General features: G+C 51.5%; 1 protein-coding gene across 1 annotated transcript in view; it reads right to left on the bottom strand.

The window, feature by feature from the left end:
- The window catches only part of LOC309609398 (RNA helicase Mov10l1-like), a 35,129-nt gene that overhangs the window by 5,684 nt on the left and 9,865 nt on the right, over window positions 1-19,580 (bottom strand). The window contains exons 7-17 of the mRNA XM_082350823.1: window positions 16,416-16,593; window positions 16,051-16,121; window positions 12,923-13,014; window positions 3,516-3,574; window positions 2,964-3,061; window positions 2,493-2,601; window positions 2,040-2,209; window positions 1,397-1,543; window positions 811-932; window positions 531-630; window positions 274-438 (exon numbers count right to left, since the gene is read on the bottom strand). Of these exons, the coding sequence (XP_082206949.1) occupies window positions 274-438; window positions 531-630; window positions 811-932; window positions 1,397-1,543; window positions 2,040-2,209; window positions 2,493-2,601; window positions 2,964-3,061; window positions 3,516-3,574; window positions 12,923-13,014; window positions 16,051-16,121; window positions 16,416-16,593 (1,311 nt within the window). The remainder of the gene's footprint in view (window positions 1-273; window positions 439-530; window positions 631-810; window positions 933-1,396; window positions 1,544-2,039; window positions 2,210-2,492; window positions 2,602-2,963; window positions 3,062-3,515; window positions 3,575-12,922; window positions 13,015-16,050; window positions 16,122-16,415; window positions 16,594-19,580) is intronic.

Here is a 19,580-nt window from a genome sequence, read left to right as displayed (position 1 = left end):
ACAGACTGAAGCTCTCTTACTGAGGGGCTGGCACTGCCTGCAAGGGCCGGCCCCCCAGGGAGCCCCTCAGCAAACCCTGGAAGCAGTTCCTGAGTTCCTGGGACCGTGGAGTTGGTGCAAGTGCCTCAGGTGCACTTTGGGGGTGGTGGCAGAAGGAGGGTGGGCTGCTTGGGCCCTGCCCCTGGGTGTGGCTCGGGGGACACAGGGTGGTGAGCTCCCATGTGGGCCCCTCTGCTCGAATCCCAACAAGGAGCACGTGGGGTCCAAGCTCACCAACAAGGGGTTGTAGGCACCACAGGCTCCAAAAGCATCTTCGTCTCGCAGATACGCTGGTCGGGACATCAGTCTCTCCAGCATAGAGACGTGCAGCCCATAGGCCATGGCAAGTCTGGACTTGATGACCGGCCCGAGCTGCATGGGGTCTCCGGCCAGGACGACCTGTGGCACGAACAGGATGGCCTCAGAGTGAGTCCCCTGGTGTGTGGCGGGCAGGGGCCAAGGTTGGGGCGACCGCAGCGCGTGGGCCTCACCTGGCCGCTGACGTCTGAGACCAGCCCCAGGGGGATGAGGCACTCGGGCTCACTCGCCTGGCCCGCTTCGTCCACAAACACGTGTGTGAAGTGTCCGACTCTAGAGCAGGCACGTTCCTGGGGTCACTCTTGTCCACGTGTCCTGCCCAGCAAGGCCTCGCCTCGCTGCCCGGGGCGCCTGCCCCCCTGCTCCTGCCCGTGCCCGCGGGCACCTCCCGACTTCCCGCGAACACACCACCTCCTCCTCCCCGCCTCCGCCCGGGACGCCCCAAGAGCCCACCTCAACCCTATCTGGTAGAAGAGCCCTGCGCTGCTGCACGTGGTGACGACCACCCTGAAGCGAGAGGCCTTCCAGATGTCTTCCCCGTCTCTGCAATACGGCCTGATGGTCTCTGTGATGCTCTGTGGGGGGCAGGCCACCTGCCAGGTTACTGAGCATTTCTTTAAACTGGACATAATCACAAAGCTGAATGGAATTCTAAATGATAACCTCATCCTGCTGCCACTTCTTAGTTGTGACTCAGTATTAAGATTGTTCTTTATATCAAAACGTCTTATGTTTTCCTATCAATTTAGTCCACGTTTTACAGACTCTGGAACCATGAATATAACAGAGAATCCTGCAGATCCTTCCCCAAAACAACCACATACATTTTCTAGATTCAATCTCGTCTGTTAACCAAACTGGGAGCTTTTACAGCAAACCAACAGAACCAAAAAGCAACTGTACCTTTGGGGAAAAATAAGAGAGTCGCAGCAGCATTTAACAAAGCTGGGAACGCCCAGAACGTCACTAAACGTTCAGGAAGGAAAGAGCCCTCGTGTTCCGGTGTGGTGTCGGGACAAGGTCCGGGGAGGACGCTCACCTCCTCGAACCTGCAGGTGGCGTTCACGCGGACCATGGCGCCCAGCCGCAGTGCCTGGCTCTCGTGCAGCCGCAGGCACACGAGGTCGGTCGCGCTGTTGGAGGGCGCGCACACCAGGATCCGACTGTCCGGCAGAGCGTGGAAGACCTTCCCCGGGACACACGGGAGGCAAAAGGGGACGGGTCAGCGGCCAGTGCCAAGCCCACCCGCGAGGGCTCCTGACGTGGACTCGCTGCGTGGGCCCACGTCACCCCTCACGCGTCTGAGCCTGGCCCTGCCACTGTGTGCAGGTGGCGGAGTCCCCATCTCCCGGACCCTAAACTGCCCGGGTCTGGGTACCCACGGGCGACCCGAGTCCCCAGCGACGCAGGACACTGAACACACAATGTCCACAACTCAATTTAAATCTCGATGGAGGCGCCAGACACTTGTGCAGTTTCTATTCTGAAGTGGAGTGATTCCTGTCTAAACCTAGGAAATGAGCTCTTAAAGTCCTATAGCCACATAACAAACTTTGCTAAATATGAAACAACTGGGATTTTTCAAACTCTTTCCAACGTTCTCATCTATGGTTTAAACCGACGCTTCCCGATGACAGGCGCACACAGCTGTTTACCGCGACCCCGTCCCCGCCCGCCATTACCTGTAGAACAGCCTCTATGATGGTCACCGTCTTCCCAGTCCCAGGAGGCCCGAAGAGCACATAGGGGATCGGGCGGCAGTCTCCACTCAGGATCCTCCTCACCGCCAACTTCTGGTTTTCGTTGAGCAGGGGGTTGAAAAACTCCTCTCTCGCTTTCGGGGCTCCGCTGACTGCGTCAAAGGGGAGAGACAGGGTCGGCAGAGGTCACGGCTGGTCCCCTCACGACCCGTCCCAGCGTCACTCGCATTCAGGACAGTCGGCTGAGAGCCAAAGCGCAGGCCACCCCGACCGCTCCCCGTGTCACCTGTGCAGTGTCACCGAGGTGTTAAGAGTGGTTGTTAACAGGTGGACAAGAGCAGCCCACCATCAGGAAGGTCAGAACACATGTCCCCTCGGCTGCCCGAGATCCCCCCCACCAAGTCCTGCAGGAGCTGGCTTGGTCCCCAGACTCACCGAGCCCGTCGGTCTCTGTGGCGAAGGCCCACGGCCCTGGTGTGTCCTGGGCACCCGCCCGCTGCTCCTCTGGGGTGTGCTTAGTTTGGTCCTTCAAGGCTTTCCTATTCTAGAAAAATCATGAAGAAAAATGGCTTAAAAAGAAAGCTTTGGGACTTCCCTAGTGGTGCAGTGGTTAAGAATCCGCCTGCCAATGCAGGGGACATGGGTTCAATCCCTGGTCCGGGAAGATCTCACATGCTGCGGAGCAGCTAAGTCCGTGCACCACAACTACTGAGCCTGCGTGCCACAACTACTGAAGCCCGTGCGCCTAGAGCCCGTGCTCCGCAACAAGAGAAGCCACTGCAATGAGGAGCCCACGCGCTGCAAGGAAGAGTAGCCTCCACTCGCTGCAACTAGAGGAAGCCCATGTGCAGCAACGAAGACCCAGCACAGCCAAAAAAATAAAAAATAAAATAAATAAAGCAATACCTTGGAGGTGGGCTGTCCGTGGTTTTTGATGTCTTGTGCGTGTTTCCAATTCCATGTCACTTGGGGAGACTGTAAAATGATTTCTTCTGGAAACAACACTTTTAAAACAAGAAAAAGCGAGAAGGTAGACATTACTGAAAAGCTTAAGAAAGATAAATAGAGGCAGCTAGTCCTGGAGAAATCCATGTCTGTGTGTTCCTCTCCTCTCTGGCCCTGTGCACTGCTTCTCACCTACAGCATAGTGCCGGCACTGCATATTCTTTGCAACAAAGCCATTTACTTGTCTATTTGTAAGTACAAAAATGAGTTACGTTTAGGAGGGAAAGCAGAGTGCAATCATTTTATTTTTAATAACTTAATAAGCATGCCATTTCTACATAGCTGAAATTGTAAGAAAACACTGAACGTCCCCAGTAGAAAGGAAAACACTGGGTATCACATAGTTTTACTTCTAATGTATAAATGAAGAGACTGGTTTACACAAAATTTTACGTGATGCTTCTAAAAATACTCCGGGAAGATGTAACACCGTCATCCCACAAAAGTTAATACCTTTTACGCCCAAGTAGACAGCTTGTTCAAGTGCAAAGTGACACCGTCTGCTGGTGGTCCTGTGGGAGAGAGTGACGCGGGTCAGCACCCTGGGACCCTTAACAAACACTCACACGAGACCGGGCTGGAGGCACCAGCAGGAGTTTTACGAGAAAACTCTCAACACCTGTCAGGACAGCAGGGACGCCTTCCTTTCTGGGAATACTCCTGTTTTAATGTATAAAGTGGACAAGTAGAAAAAAGAGAAAATACAGCCTGTGAAGTGTCAGAGCTGCATCAATAGGGAAGTAACTTTGATGGTAAAGATTCACTCCTGTGAAATTTATTCAGAACAACAGTTAAAAAATAAACTGAAGCATGTTAAAAATGCTAAGTATTGGGGCTTCCCTAGTGGTGCGGTGGTTAAGAATCCGCTTGCCAATGCAGGGGACACGGGTTTGAGCCCTGGTCCGGGAAGATCCCACACGCTGTGGAGCAGCTAAGCCCGTGTGCCACAACTACTGAGCCTGCGCTCTAGAGCCTGTGAGGCACAACTACTGAAGCCCGTGCGCCTAGAGCCCATGCTCTGCAACAAGAGAAGCCACTGCAATGAGAAGCCCGCACACCGCAACGAAGAGTAGTCCCCGCTCGCTGCAACTAGAGAAAGCCCACGCACAGCAAAGAAGACCCAACGCAGCCAAAAATTAAAAAATTAAATAAATTAAAAAATTATTAGACAAGCAAAACAGCCGGAAGATAAGAAGCATCCTCAGGGGAAAAGTTAAAAGAAACAGACCCAGAAATGAACTAGATACTCAATTAGCATACAAGAAGTTCAAAACAGTTGTTATAAATACATTTAAGATTTAAAGATGGACATAATGGTTGAGAAGATGGGGAATCTCTACAGAAAAGACCCAACACAGCCAAAAATAAAATAAAAAAAGAAAAAGTTAAGTTTATTAGGGCAAAAACTGATTCGAATCGGGCAGCAAAGCATCCCATTCGCAGACAGAAGGGCTCTGAGGGGATGTGAGGAACGCACGCCTTCTGCAGGCAGGAGGGGCGGGACGGGCAGTGATTCAGGCGAAAAGGCGGGCTGGCTGGGGCAAGGTCACTCTCCTTGAGCGGACGGCAGGGGTCATTCAGGGAGACGACCCGCCAGTGCTGGTCACGGGGTTCCTGGCTGACTGGTTCACGATTCCATTTCTGAGACAGCCGAGACTGCAATTCAGTGAAACCTCAGTTTGGTGACGTGGGGCTCAGTATAAGCGACTCCACTGTGGGCCTGTTCTCCTTTTTTTTTTTTTTTTTGGCTTTGCCACACGTCAAACGGGATTTTAGTTCCCTGTTCAGGGATAGAACCCCCGTGCCCCCTACAGTAGAAGCGTGGAGTCTTAACCACTGGACCGCCAGGGAAGTCCCTGTTCTCTTGTATTTTAACACAACAAAAAGAACAAAAAATGGAAAATAAAATTCCACCTTCAATGGAACAAGATGACCAAAGCTCCAAAGCACAAAAGAAAAGAATGCTCAGTAAGGAGCATCTGGCCTCAAACAAGCAAAGGCACGAGAGCTGGTTCACGCCACCTCAGAACTCCGGCCACAGGCGGATCTCCGGAAAATGCAGGTCACCGTCAGGACCCGTTCCCACAGCGCAGCGTTCTGGGGGCGTGTATGGGGCCAGAAGGAACGGGAGCCTCACCTGCAGGGCCCCAGGCTCCAGGCAGCCCCATCACCCCTGGGATACAATAAACTCCACTCAAGAGGAGCAGCAACCGGAAAAGACCCTCCTAGGACTTAGCAAGGCTGACTCTAGGAAGAAAAAACAACTTAAAGCAGATCAGTTACAGAGGAAGAAACCTTCCAGTGGGAAGTCACCATAATGGAGACTCTAAAACGCCCAGGAAACCAGACACCCCGTCAACCTGCAGCCCAGTGCTTTACCCCTAACAGCATGAAAACAGCATGAAAACGCGAGCCAAACGTTTCCCAGTAAATCCTTGGAGCACATTACGGAAGGAATTCACCACACAGAACACCACGTTTTTCATCTTGGGCCTATAAGAAAGGTTCGACAGAAAGTTATCCAGTCGAAATATCCATCTCCTGAATAGGCTGAATAAAAAAATTATTATCTCAAGAAATGCCAAAAAGGAAATGAATGTAATAGCTCAGAATAGAAACTGACGCTTAAAATTCCTTAACACAATTAATCCGAAGGACAGCAAGACACTAGATGGTAAAATACTAGCAGTATTTACTAAAATAGAAAACAAGACGAAGACACAGGAGATGGAAACCATGAGAGAACAGTAAAGCAGCTGGGTGGGAACTAACACAACAACAGACAAGGATTCCAAAGGAGGACAAAGAACGGAAAGAAAAGAGGAATTAAAGGAAACTTTCCTAGGTACAAACTGTTGTCCAAGAGGAGACCCCATATGGCAAAGACGACAATTCTCCCTGTATTTTAACATCATGGTACAAAGATGTAAGAATGTTTATTGCTTCACTGTCTGTGATAGGAAGAAGCTTAGAACCTAAAGGTCCAGCAGGGGTAATAAAGACCAGAGCAAAACCCAATGGACTGGGAGTGCCCTGGTGGCCCAGTGGTTAGGACATGGGCTTTCACTGCCGTGGACCCGGGTTGGGGAACTAAGACCCCACCAGCCATGCAGTGCAGCCAAAAAAACCCCCCAAAAACCCGATGGACTAGAGACAGGAACACACGAGAGAATACTGATGAGGCTGGAAGTCCGTCCTTCGATGAGATCAGTAAAGCCGACAAAGCTCTAGCCAAACTGACAGGAAAAGAAAGGGCAGACATGTTGCCAGTCCTGGGAACGAGAGTGGTAATGTCAGCAAAGACTCTACAAGCACTAAGCGAACAATAAGGAAATATCATGAGCAATTTCACACAAATACATTAGATAACTCAGATGAAACGCACAAATCCGTAAAGACACACACACTACCAGAGTCCATGCGGCAAGAAACTAAGGGTTCTTAATCTCTTAAAGAAACTGAATTTGTAGTCAGGAAGCTTCTCACAGAGAAAACTTCAGACCTAGAAGGCTTTACTGGTAAATTCTACCAAGCATTTAAGAAAGAAGTGATGAAATTCATATTTTAAGGCAAGACAAGAAAAATCTAAACATAAACTTGTTCTCTGCCCTTTGGCCTCCTCCCTCCTCACTAGTGTGCATCTGCATCTGCGTTATGTGTTAACCTGACCTCCCCCATGGCAGAAATACCTGCTCAACCAAAGACTGATTTTTCTCCTTCTGGAGCCAGCCATGTAACTCCTTAGAAGATAACATTCCTTTCTCAGTCCCGTGAGGGGTCACGGTGACCCACCACTCACCTTGTGCACGTGCAGACATCTTTGGTGGACTTTATGGACAGGGCAATGGGTCGTTTCCCTTAAAGACAGTGATTGGTGCAGAACAGACAGGTCAGATGACCTGGGGAGATTCTGGGCTGCAGTGAATGGGAGTTCTTAGCTTAAATACTTATGACCTTATTAGTGTGACCAGCTCTATTACCTGTACTCTTCCTATTCTTCCTAACAACAAGATTATTGTTTCCTGCATTACCAAATGTGTGACTGAGCCCCCGATAAAAATAATGATGACTAGGTGACCTGAAACGATTGACCAAATACATAGTTCCATAAGCTCAATGACTGCAACAGAGTAACTCTAGATGTGGGAAGAAGCAGCCAGAGGGAACCATTTCCTGGACCATAAATGACTAGAGGGACAGCTGGTCCAGAGGCTCTGGGCTACTGTTAACAGGGCCTAGGCCAGCACACTGAGTGGCCCAGCAATGAAGTTCTCGTCTGAGCTGGGGATGAGCAGTCCTGGCACCGTGGACAAAATGGTCACCAAGTGCCTCCCAAACCTTGGTTGAAATTAAGACTGAAAGGGAGGGGACTGTAACATAAAGAATGTTGTCCACCCTCCAGTTCTACAAGAATCAAGTCGTTAACCACTGCACAGTACATCCCAAAAGGAATTCAGGGAAGATCAGGATGAAGCATTTTGTGCTCTGGGAAAACTGGCAGAACTGGTCCTCAGATAGTTAGATATTTTCAGGAGAAAATTTTTATAAACCCAGTATTCGGCTTCTTCCCATGTTTAGAAAAGCACTAAACCATTAGCTAAGGCATCTGTTCCTTGTGAATAGCTGTGTGCTTGGTTGCACGCACCCCTTCAAAATCACACCTATACTGGTCTCCTCCCTACCTCTTGGGAACGGTCCTCAGAGCCTCTGAAAGACTGTCCCCCAGGTTATAATCCTCAGGTTAGCTAAAATAAAATTCTTCATTTGTTTCTTAGACTGACTACTGATTAATATTTTTGTCAACATAAGTAATACCCATTCTACACAAACTGTCCCAGAAAATGGAAGAGGAGGTGACACCTTCCAACGTACTGTGAGGCCAGTGTTACCTCGTACCAAAATCAGAAAGAGATACTTCAGGAGACTAAAGACCAATATTCCTCATGAACACAGACGAAAAAATTAATACAATTTTAGCAAATCAGATCTAACAACATATAAAAGGAAATTACATCACGGCCAAGCGGGGTTTATTCTAAGAATGCAAAGTTGATTTTACAATCAATGTAACTATCTTAATAGACCAAAACTGAAAACCCACATGATCATCTCAATAGATACAGAAAAAGCATTTGACAAAATCCCATATCCATTTTTGATTAAATAAATCTCAGCAAACTAGGAGTCTATCTCCTTAACCTGACAGGGCCAAATACAAAAACCTACAGCTCACACAGCACTAGATGGTTCAAGACTGAACGCTACTGGCCTAAGATCAGGAACAAGGCAAGGACGCCACTTCCCGCCACTTCTACTTAACACCATTCTGGAGGCTCTAGCCAGCGCGAGGCGAGAAGAAGCAAGATGCATCCAGATGAGAAAGGAAGCAGCAAAACTGTCTTTATTTGAATACATGATTTTACTGTATACACAGTAGATCCTATATAACCTGTAAAAAGCTACTAGAACTATTAAGTGAGTTTAGCAAGCTGGCAGGATACAAGATTAATATACAAACATCAATTGCATTTAAAGAGTCAGGGACAAATTTGACAAAAGATATACAAAACCTGTACAGTGAAAAGTACAAAACACTGCCTAAAGAAATGAAAAAATGCCTAACTAGATGGAGAGAAATACCATTTCCAAGGGTTAGAAAACTCAATATTAAGATGTCAATTCTCAGAATACCACTCAGCCATAAAGAGTGAAGTAATGCCACTTACAGTAACATGGATGGACCCAGAGATTATCATACTAAGTGAAGTCAGACAAAGACAAATATTATTAGATATCACTTATATGTGGAACCTAAAAAATAATACAAATGAATCTATTTACAAAAAACAGAAACAGACTCAGACATAGAAAACAAACTTACAATTACCAAAAGGGAGAGGGGGGAAGGATAAATTAGGAGTTTGGGATTAACAAATACACACTACATATATACATAAAACAGACAGCCAACAAGGACCTACTGTATAGCACAGGGAACTATATTGAATATCTTGTAATAACCTATAAAGGAAAAGAATCTGAAAAAAATATATACTGTATATAACAGAATCACCTTGCTGTACACCTGAAACTAAAACAATACTGTAAATCAGCTATACTTCAATTAAAAAAAAAAAGGATGTCAATTCTCCCTTAAGTGGACCTAAAGAGTCAATGTCATCCTGATCAAAATCTCAACAGGCTTTTTGTAGAAACTGACAGGCTGAGTCTAAAATCCACATGGGAATACCAAAGACCTGGAATAGCTACAACTCTGCAGGAGAGGGACACAGTGGAGGCCGTCCCCTCCCTGATTTCAAGACTCATCACAAAGGCACAGTGACTGAGACTCTGTGGTGTAGGCTGCAAGACTGACAGACGCACCAGTGGAGCCGAATGGACAGCTTAGGGATAGATCCACATGCGTAGGCCAATCTGCTTTCTTTTCTTTCTTTTTTTTTGTTTTTTATAAACCTTTATTTTAAATGTTATTTTAATATATGTATTTTAATTGGAGTAGAATTGCTTTACAATGTTGTGTCAGTTTCTGCTGCAGAACAAAGTGAATCAGCTATACGTATACATATATCCCCTCAACTGGTGTTCAAAAAGGTGAAAAGGTCACTCACTGGACAAAGGACAGTCTGTCTTCTCAACAAATGGTGTGGGACAACTGGACAGCCCCCGCCAAATCAATCCATACCTTGCATCACTTGTAAAAATTAACTTGAAATAGATCACAGCCCTAAATGTAAAATGTAAAGGCGCAAAATTTCTAGAGGAAAACGTAGGAGAAAATCTTTGTGACCTTGAGTTTGGCAGACTTCTTAAATGCGTCACCGAAAGCATGATCCATGAAAGAAAAACCGATAAACTGAACGTCATCAAAATTAAGAATCCCTGCTCTTCAAAAGGCACTACTAAAAATGAAAATACAAGCCACAGTCTGAGAAAATATTGGCAAAAAACATACCTGATAAAGGACTTGTACTGAGAATATGTGAACAACTCTGAAAACTCAACAATAAAGCAAACGATACAGAACATGAACCACAGACCCGAGCGGGCACCTTCCCAAAGGCCAAGTGCCAGCCAGCGAGCGGAGGAGGCGCTCGGCGTCGGGCATCACAGCAAGGTGAGCCCCCACTGCACACCTAACACGGGCCTGAGGAGGAACCACCGAGCACCCCAGGGGCTGTGCACGTGGGGAGCACGGTGGGAACACAAGCAGTGCAGCCACTTGAGGAGAGTCTGGCAGTGTCTCCGGAAGCTCAGTGTACAGCTGCCGCCATGTGCAGCCATGGCACTGCCAGGCGCTTACCCAAGAGAAATCAAAATGCCTGTCCACACGGATGTTTACAGCAGCTTCATTTCTAACAGCCAGATCTGCAAACAACCCAGCGTCCACCCACAGCTGCCTGGATTAGTAACCTCAGGTATGTTCTTATAATGGAGTATCACTCACTCATAAAAAGGAATGAATTCATGCAAAAGCAAGGCTGAATCTCAAAATACTTACGCTGAGTGAAAGATGCCACGCAAGAAAGAGTAGGTCCTCACGTGACTTCTACAAAATGCACACTAATGTGTGGTGCTTGGGGGCTGGGGCGCAGAGAAGGAACGACAAGGGCAGCAGGGAGCATCTGCGGGGCCAGATCTGCCCCCAGTCTTCACCGTGAAGCTCGTTTCACGGGGTATACAAATGTCAACACCATCAAGCCCTACACTTCAAACAGGTATAGATTACTTTACATTCATTACCTCTCAGGAAACCTACTTTCTTAGAAAGGAAAAACACCTGCGAACAGCATAAAGGTGCAGCCGTCTGCCCATCCAGAGGGCCCGGCCTCTTGGCTCTGTCCCTCCTGCTGCACTGCGGAGCTGCCCAGTCCTCCCGTTTGTCAAAACAAGTGGTAAATACAGATTTTTTGAAGTGTGAAATCGCCTGATTTTAAGTAACTTAATGCAAAACCACCAAAAACTTATGTGGGGCGAGCAAACCCTTTGTGCGGCAGAAGTGGCCACCGGCCCTCGTTCCCGCCTTGCTCCCCACTTGGACGGCTGCAGACAGCATCCCCTCTGAACTCAGATTCCGACATCCTGCCTCGACCTCAACTTCCTGTCTTTCCAACACTCTGGGTCAGGAAACTGCCCGGTGGTCTTCAGCCCCACGGCCCTCTGGCTTCTTCCTGCTCGCTTTCTTCCTAGGCTCACGTCCCACAGGGCATCCGTCCGCCCACCTGCCTGTGTCCTTCGGTCGGGCGGCTCTTGCTCCGACTGCAGCAGTGTTTCCCCTGCCCCCGCCCCCGCCCCAGGTCCACGTCCTCTTCTTTCTCTGCGAACACCCTCCCTCGCGTCCTAGAGCGACAACGAGCCCTTACAAATTCCCACTCACCATCAGCTCCCATCTCCTGGGTGCCCAGCACAATGGAGGACGTGCACCTCCGCCAAAGACCACGGCCTCGGCCTGAGCCCGCGTCCCCATGCGTCACTCCTGCTGCCCGGTCACCACACCCACCTCATGGGCTTCACACGAGCGGTGCTGGCTCCTCTCACCGTAAGCAGCAAGCCAGGCAAGGCCACCCGGACCCTGGGCGCCTCCTCACCCACTTGTCTGTCTGTCCTGCCTTCTCTGCTTTCCCAGCCAAACACCCTTCAAAAGGGCCAACTCCACATCTGCGCCATCCATTCACCCGCAACACCTTCCAACCTGGCTGCAGCCCAAACACTGAAAGAGTTCTTAAACAAGACACGAAAAGCACTAGTATACAAAAACCCTGATAAATTCCACTATCTTAAAACTACCACCTTCTGTTACTCAAAGGATATTTTAAGAAAGTGAAAAGACAAGTAACAAACCCAGAGAAGTTGTCTGTAACAGATGTATCTAAGAATAGTCTAGCAAAAAGAATACACAAAGGACAGCTACAAATAATTTAAAAAATCAAATTACAGTCAATAAAAGACACGAGAAAGCATTTCACAGATGAAGGAATTTTACGGCCAATAAACAGGGGGACTCTCGACCTTAGAAGTAGTCAGAGAAACATACATCAAGACCATAGTGAGACACAGCTCACACCTACCAGGCTGGCACGCGCCCAGGAGTTTCACAAAATCAGGTTTCGGGAGGGCATTACAGACCCTGACCTGCGGGGCACTTCTGCCACCACGTGTAAAGCTGGAACTAACGTTAGCATCCCCCAAACCCCGACCCCACTCCTAAGTGCGCAGCCAAGAAAACCTGGGGGTGGGTGTGCACGAGGAGATAGCGGGTGTCCACAGCAGCCGCCAGAGCGCGGGCAGCGCTGTGCCCACCGGCAGGAGGGCAGACACGCGCCCGGTGGGGCACAAGTACGCTGCAGACACGGCCCGCGGACCTCCTGTCAGCAAACCCACGCCTCCAGACCACAGTCGGCAAGTGCAGAAGAGCTGCAACTAACGCAAACACTTTCCTGTGTGTGTGTCTGTGCGCAAACACACCAACTTTTGTTTTAAAAAGCAAAGGAGAGAGAAACACAAAATCCCAGCTAACGGTGGGGGCTTGGTGGGGGAGGGGGAGAGACAGCTGGTGGTGGGGTCCCCGCCTCGTGACATGTGACAAGTGAGGTGAAGGAGGAGCGGCTGGTGGTGATGGCGTGTGAGGAACCACGGATTCTCACTTAAGATCCAAAAAGGAACCAACATGCAAACGTTTACCAAACGGCTGGTGACAAAGCTATGATCACAGAGGCATGTGACACGGGTGCAGGGAGCCCACTCACAACCCGCGAGCACGCATGCCGCCACCTAGGTATCAAGGGACTGAGGGAAGGGGAGACAGCCGCCCACCCAGAAGGAAGAGTCCCTGGAAGCGTTACCTGTTGTATGTAAATTCCACATCCATAGGTTCAGAGTTATATGCTTGTTCAAACTCTGGATTAAGTTTAAGGGTTACATCTTCTTCATGAATCTAAAAATAAACAAATCATTTACTTTTTATACTTTGTACTTGATTTCTTGGGACAATCTTCTATCCATATTCAGCAACTCATCATGAAGCATTCATCCTGCAGATCTGAGCTGAAATCTGGCATCTGAAATGAGTGCAAGATGATGGGAAACGACTCAGTCACCGCGCTGTTCCTCCCCCACCCCCAGCAGCACACCTGCCGACGCTTCCGCAGGGCGTACAGGCTCGCGAACACAGAGTGCGCAAGACAGGCCGCCGCCCCTGAAGGAGACACGTGAACGACCGCGAAGAGCAGGCGGTGCCGGCCACGAGACCCCCTCCCCCACCAGGACAGGGAACCACACGTTCAGAGACCCTCCAGCCAAAGCTAGGTCCCGCGTAAGAATCCTCAGAGGAGCAGGAAGGAAACCCCACGCTGAGAGGAGCTGAAACAGGACGGGAGCGCTAGGCAGCGGGGCCTCCCAAGAGCTGGGGGCCAGCAAGGGAAGAGGCTGCGACGTGAGGCTCACGGTGCCCCCTGCTCTCGGCAGAAGCACACACAAGCCCCTTAAAAGGAAAGCAAGCCCAGCACAGGGTCCTGGGTTTCCCAGAGATTAAGACAAATGAAAACGAATCTGTAATCGCAGACCATCAGGCACACAAGGAAACCACCAGCAGTGAGGGTCGACCTGAATTGCCATCAACAGACTGAGGCCCTGAGAACATCATATACTGATGCTGTCATTTACAGAAATTCGAAAAACTATGGAAAAAAAAAAACTGGGAAAACCAAGATAAGCAAGCATAAGATAACATAAAACAACACAACAGGGCAGCTTTAATGAGTCAAATAGCGTTTAGAAACGAAAACTCTGCTTACGGAGCTAAACTCAGAGAGAAGGGAACAAGTGACCTGTTTGCTCCCAGCAGACAGGGAGGCCCTCTGCGGACGTGCGGGTGGGCCAGGGGCAGTGCTGGCTCAGCCCAAGGAGCTTTCCGTCCCCCCCGCTCCCCGAAGCACCAGGCTCTGCCCGCCCCACCACCCGGGGGCGCTCCTCAGGGCCCCGGTGCCTTCACGGTACCAAGGCCACTGCGCTGGCCACGGGGTTCCGGAGAATCACGTAAAGCAACGGCCAAGACCCGAGACAGCACAGCTTTAGCGGGCACCCATCACTCAGGAGCGGCCAGCTTCACGGACAGTCCCGTGGGAAGGTCGGCAGGGCAGCTTCAGCTCTGGACTCGCCAGCCTGGGAGTCGGGGCCAAGGGGGCCTCAGCCCTGAGATCCCTGGCCCTGCTTCTTCTGAGGTTTAGTCCACAGGGCAGCCCCGCTGGGCACAACTGGTCTACTCTCCGGAAGCTGAGATGGTCACTTGGCCATTCTGGGCTCCTCATGCCCTTGCCAACAGCTAAGGGGGCTCATGCTGGTGAGGGTGATGGGCCCTCTAGCTGAGGCTGGGCGGCTCCTGCCCTGCAGCGGAGGGGGCACCCGGCCAGGCCGCCTGTCACTGAGGAGAGCGAGCTCCTGCCCCAGGAAATCCCGGCTCTGGTTCCACAGGCGACAAGGGCTGCGGCTGTGACCATCTTTCTACAAACGCCCCGAAGACCCCCTACCCAACCTCCCGTGCTCTCCTTCCCTTCCCAGACGTGGGCCCCTGTGGCCACGGTCACGGGCCCTGAGCACGCCCTGAGGAGCACAGGGACAGGCGTCCCGAGACACGGCCCGGGCCCTGTGTGGGGAGTGCTGAGTGAGGGACTGGGACCGCCCCCTCGGGGGGTGAGAACCTTGTGTGCAGAGCCGGGTCAGTGCAGGACGTCAGTCAGGAGCAAGACGCTTCCGCAGGGAGAGGGTGACGCGGACGCCTGTGCAGGTAGGGAGGCTTCCGGTCCCCAGGACCTGCGCCCTCCAGGGCGGCGACTTACTCTGGCTAAGCCGCAATACGTGAGGCCTGAGGGGCTCACCCGACCTTCAGGCCTGGTCCAGCGGCCTGGGGCGCGGACACAGCGCATCCTCTGTCTCGAGGGTGGCGGGAGCATCTGCGCCCGAGCTTCTCTGATTTGGTGGGAGCCAACGCTATCATGAGACCAGGCGGGGGCACATTTCTGCTGCGGACCAGCCCGCACCCTGACCTTGTTCTCCAGGCACAGCTCGCCCACCTGAGAGGCCCACTCGATTCAAAACACCGCCTCTTCTGCTTCCATCAGCCCCAGCGGGCTCGTCTGATGCTGCAGGCCTGGCTGGCGCCCCTGCAGCCCATACGGCGAGGTCTGTGGTGTTCGAGTCCCCAGCCTGCAACGGCAGCCCCTGTGATGTGCTCACGGCCTTCTCGCCTTCGGAAATGCCTTCTGGGCCCTTTCCACTAACAACACCCTTTCTGTCTTCTACGGTGATCAGATGCCACTTCCTCGTCTTCTTGAGGAGATGAACAAGCCTCCACACTGGATTATTCACGCCCGTCTTCCCCTCGTCCCCAGGGGCACACCGCCTGCTGCCCCAGCGAGGGCCCGGCCCCATCCTCGGCGGAGACTCTGCTGGTTCTCGTACCCCCCAGCCCTGGCTCAGGGCTTCGGTGCCCTAGTTCCCACATCAGGCAGCGTGCGGGCTTCACGGGTCCCTCCACATGGCCCCCGAGCTCCGTCCCTGCGCTGTGCCCGGCAGGGAGCAGGGAGACTAGCTGGAGAAGCCCTGAGCGTGCTTAGAGCCGCACGGGCACAGGGCCTTAAACCAACACAACCTTCCCCGTGGAGACACCAGAGTATTCAACGCGTAGGTGTGTTTTTCCTTTGCAGGCTCGCTCTCCTAGAACATATTCAGAATGCCCGAATCTGACTAAATGCACACCTTACATGTGATGTACTTAACAGGTAAAGTGTGTTTTACATGGCTGAAAGTGGTAAGATTTCTTTACACGTCACATTTATTTAAATATTCACTTGATCCTCAAATTTTCCAAACTACCATCAACACCAGGGGACCCCCGCCCCGAGCTGAGGCAGGAAGTTCACCTCTGCAACCGCCCGCTGGGCTAGCCCAACGTGAACTAACAGCGGCCTCTCACCTCAGTCACATAGCCGATGTACTCGATGACGTGTCCGCTGTACTCTTGAGTTTTTAAAATCAGTTTGTCACCTAGTTAAAAAACACATCACCACACGTAAAACTACAAACTCGATAAATTTTGTTGCTGTTCTGTAAAATTAAACACTCTGAAGAAGCGGAGTAAGACAAAAACATTCCTGGGACCAACAGCTTAAAACCACACCAGTGCAATGAGAGGGGCTGGCCAAGCTCTGAGTGGAATTAGAACCCAAAGCAGAGAAGGTCAGGGCGGCTACGGTGCTGCCAGTTAAGAGCATTCTTCTTCCTGCCTGTGGCTCAGCGTTTCTAGCCCATCTAGGAAGACGTGACGCGCAACAAGCCTACCTGTGTAAAGAGAAGGCCGACTCTCAGCTAACCCTGGGACCTCCAGGACCAGCAAATCCCCGTTTCTTTTCAAGGTGACCCCACTCATATTATACTCTTTCAGTTCTATTTCTGCATGAATCTCCTCAAGCCAGAGCAAAGTTGAAAACTTCTCCTTGTGATTTGACATGTTCAAAAGCTGCAAAAGAAGCCAGCAGGTTAGCGAGAGCCGAGGAACACTCCACACACACCCACATCAGGAAGCCAGCAGCTCTGGGGTGGGTAAGTCCCACGGACAGATGCAACAGCCTTCAAACACTGACGACGGGGCAGTGCAGGGCAGTGGCCCTGAGATGGGGAACCGTCTGAGTGAGCCCCCAGCCGCCCAGCTCCTATCAGACAGCGCCTCCAGGCTCAGCTCGGAGCGAGCCCGGGGCAGCCCTGTGAGCCCTCAGCCGCGCAGCGGTCAGCGCACGCGCGTGAGAAACGACATCAGGTGGGGAGACGCATGTGATGGGAGCAGAGCGGGGCTCCTCCGCCTCGGCACTTGCGGCGCTGGGGCGGGGCGGGGCCAGTCTCCGGGGCGGGGCTGTCCCGGGCTCTGCACGGGGCCTAGCAGCATCTCTGGCCTCCACCCGCTGGACGCTGTTCACGCTCTCAGTCGTGACAACCAAAAATGTCTCCTAGGGGGGAAAGCTCACCTGTTGAGAACCCCTGGGTCCCAGAACTCACACAGGGCTGAGAATGCTGTGGGTCCCACCAGCCCAAATGGAAAGGCTTCAGATAAAGCGGCACTGGGTAGAGTATTCAGAAGGAATCAGCCCTATATTAAAAACAACTCTGGTCCCTCCTAACAAGGCTTTAAAGCCAGGCTTAAAAGTATCTGGCCATTTCCAAGTAACTTAAGTGCATCCCAGAACAAAGTTCAAAAATATTTTCAAGAACGGAAAAATATGAAATACCCAACAAGGTAAAATCCAGAATGTTTAGCGTCCAAACAAAGATGACCAGGCACGGAACTAAGCACACCCATAATGAGGAGTAAAACCTATCAACAGAGACAGAATCAAAAATGACACCTGTGATGGAATCAGTATCACAAGAACATTAAAACACTTGTTGTAACTGTACTATATACATTCAAAAAGTTGAGGGAAAAAAAAAACTGAAGAAAAAAAAGGTGAGGAGACACTAAGCATATTAAGTAGAGACAGAAAATATTAAAAAAAGACCCTAATTGAACTTGTGGAGATAATAACAACAACGTCTGACATAAAAAAATACACTGGATGGGACTGCACACTGCCAAAGAAAAAATCAGTGAACTCGAAGCCACAGCAACAGAAACTACTCAGAATGAAACACAGAGGAAAAAAGACCGAAGAGAAATGAACGGAGCAGCCGTGAGCTGTGGGGCAACTTCACGTGGCCTCATACACATGTAATGGGAACGTGGAGAGCGGGGCAGAAAGAATACTTGAAGACGGAATGGCCAAGAACTTTGAAATTTGAGAAGAACCGTAAATTCACTTTCTCCAGTAAGCTCAAAGAACCCAAGCCAAGGAACTTGAAGAAAACTACAGCAACTCACGCTGTAAATTAAGTTCCTTAAAACTAGTGAAAAAGAGAAAATCCTAAAAGGAGCTAGAAAAAAACACAGACTCTGTGCAAAAGAACCAAGGTGAGAAGGAAAGCAGAGCCCCTGGAGAAACGCCAGGAGGGAGGAGGTGTGGGGCAGTGTCTCCTCAGCGCCTGCCCAGAGGTCAAGACCAGGCGAGACCCGCAAGGCTGACAGACCAACCACTGCAGGGGGTGCTCAGGTCCCCCAGAAGGATGGGAGGAGCCCCAGGAAGGGGACCCGCGTAGGGGGCGGTTACAAGGGCGCAGGAAGTCAGGAAGTACTGGGGTGACACATGCGTGAATTAAAGAATCACAAAGGGGCAAGTACTCTGGAACCTTAGACCATACAGCACTTTTTCATGACCATTACCATCATACTATTATGAATGCTGAAGACACCCACTTTCTTCTGGTAACTGCTACGCTCAAGAGGAGGTCCCTTCCCGGCACCCAGGCCACGTTACAGGAGAGGTGCAGGCGCACTTCCTGCACACGATGGTCCCAGAAGCTGCATTCGCACCGGCATCAATTTCTCAGCCCCGAAGTTCTTCTCTAAGGTGTTTTAGGGCTGGTTTGCTGCTCCGGCCTCAGTTCAGGCCCTACAACCATCACTGCAACAACTGCCTGGCGGGTCTCCCCGCTTCCAACCCACAGTCCTGCCCACATGCCCTCCTTGGTGCTGCTCCTTCTGTGTGGCCGCGCCGCCCCTGGACGGCGCCCAGTGCCCCTGCGGCACCCTCCCCACTGCAGGACGCCAGTGTGCCCTGGGGTGGGGCACCTCGGGCCGGTGGCACAGGCAGCATCGCAGCACCAGCTCGGGGGGCAGCTTCTGGCCCAGCCCTGCCGCGGGCCCAAGGCCCAGCAGACAGAGGGCCCTGTCCATCAGTCCAGGGCAGGCGTGCTCCTCGGTGCCACCCAGCTTCCTCCCAAGCCTCCTTTCCTCTCTGCCTGCCACCCCAGCTCTCCCAGCTCAGGGCTCCCTCACCCTCCACGAATCTCTGGCGAGCCTCAAGTCTCCCTCCAGCCACCATCCAGTCTCCTCCCTCCTTCTCGCCCTGATGCAGGCCCCGGCCCCCATTCCACTCACCCACTCCTCAGCCAACAGACACCCAAACCCTCAGGAAAGTGCCCTCCTGGAAAAGGGCCGCGCTCCCCCATTGCTGCCAGCGGAACAGACACTCTCCCTCCCTCCCTGGACCCCTGCCTCAGCCTTGCTCAGCGCTGCCCCTGCCCTTGGCCTCCTCTGGCAGGTCCACCCCTTCTCACAGCTCCGACCACCACCTGCCACAGCGGGCAGGCTCAGACCAGGCCTCCCCCAGAGGATCTGAATAAGCCTGAGACCAAAGAAGCAGACGAACAGCCCAGCCAGGGAGGGTGACAAGGAGACGTCCTGGCAGAGCAGCCCTATGGGAGGCCTGGCCTCCTCCTCCTTCCACCCCTCAACACTGGTCTGTGTGGCTACAGGCCTTTTCCCAGCTCCCCTGCTTAACTGCTCAGAGCCCTGTCACAAATGGAAAGCTGCTGAGAGGCTCGGCCACGGGGTAGAAGAGAGGCCGGGCCGGGGGC

Source organism: Balaenoptera borealis (assembly GCF_965194805.1).
Source record: "Balaenoptera borealis genome assembly, chromosome: 13".
NCBI classification, from domain to species: Eukaryota; Metazoa; Chordata; class Mammalia; order Artiodactyla; family Balaenopteridae; genus Balaenoptera; species Balaenoptera borealis.
Note: the sequence above shows the minus strand (reverse complement) of the source record. Positions and strands in the feature narration are given on the sequence as shown.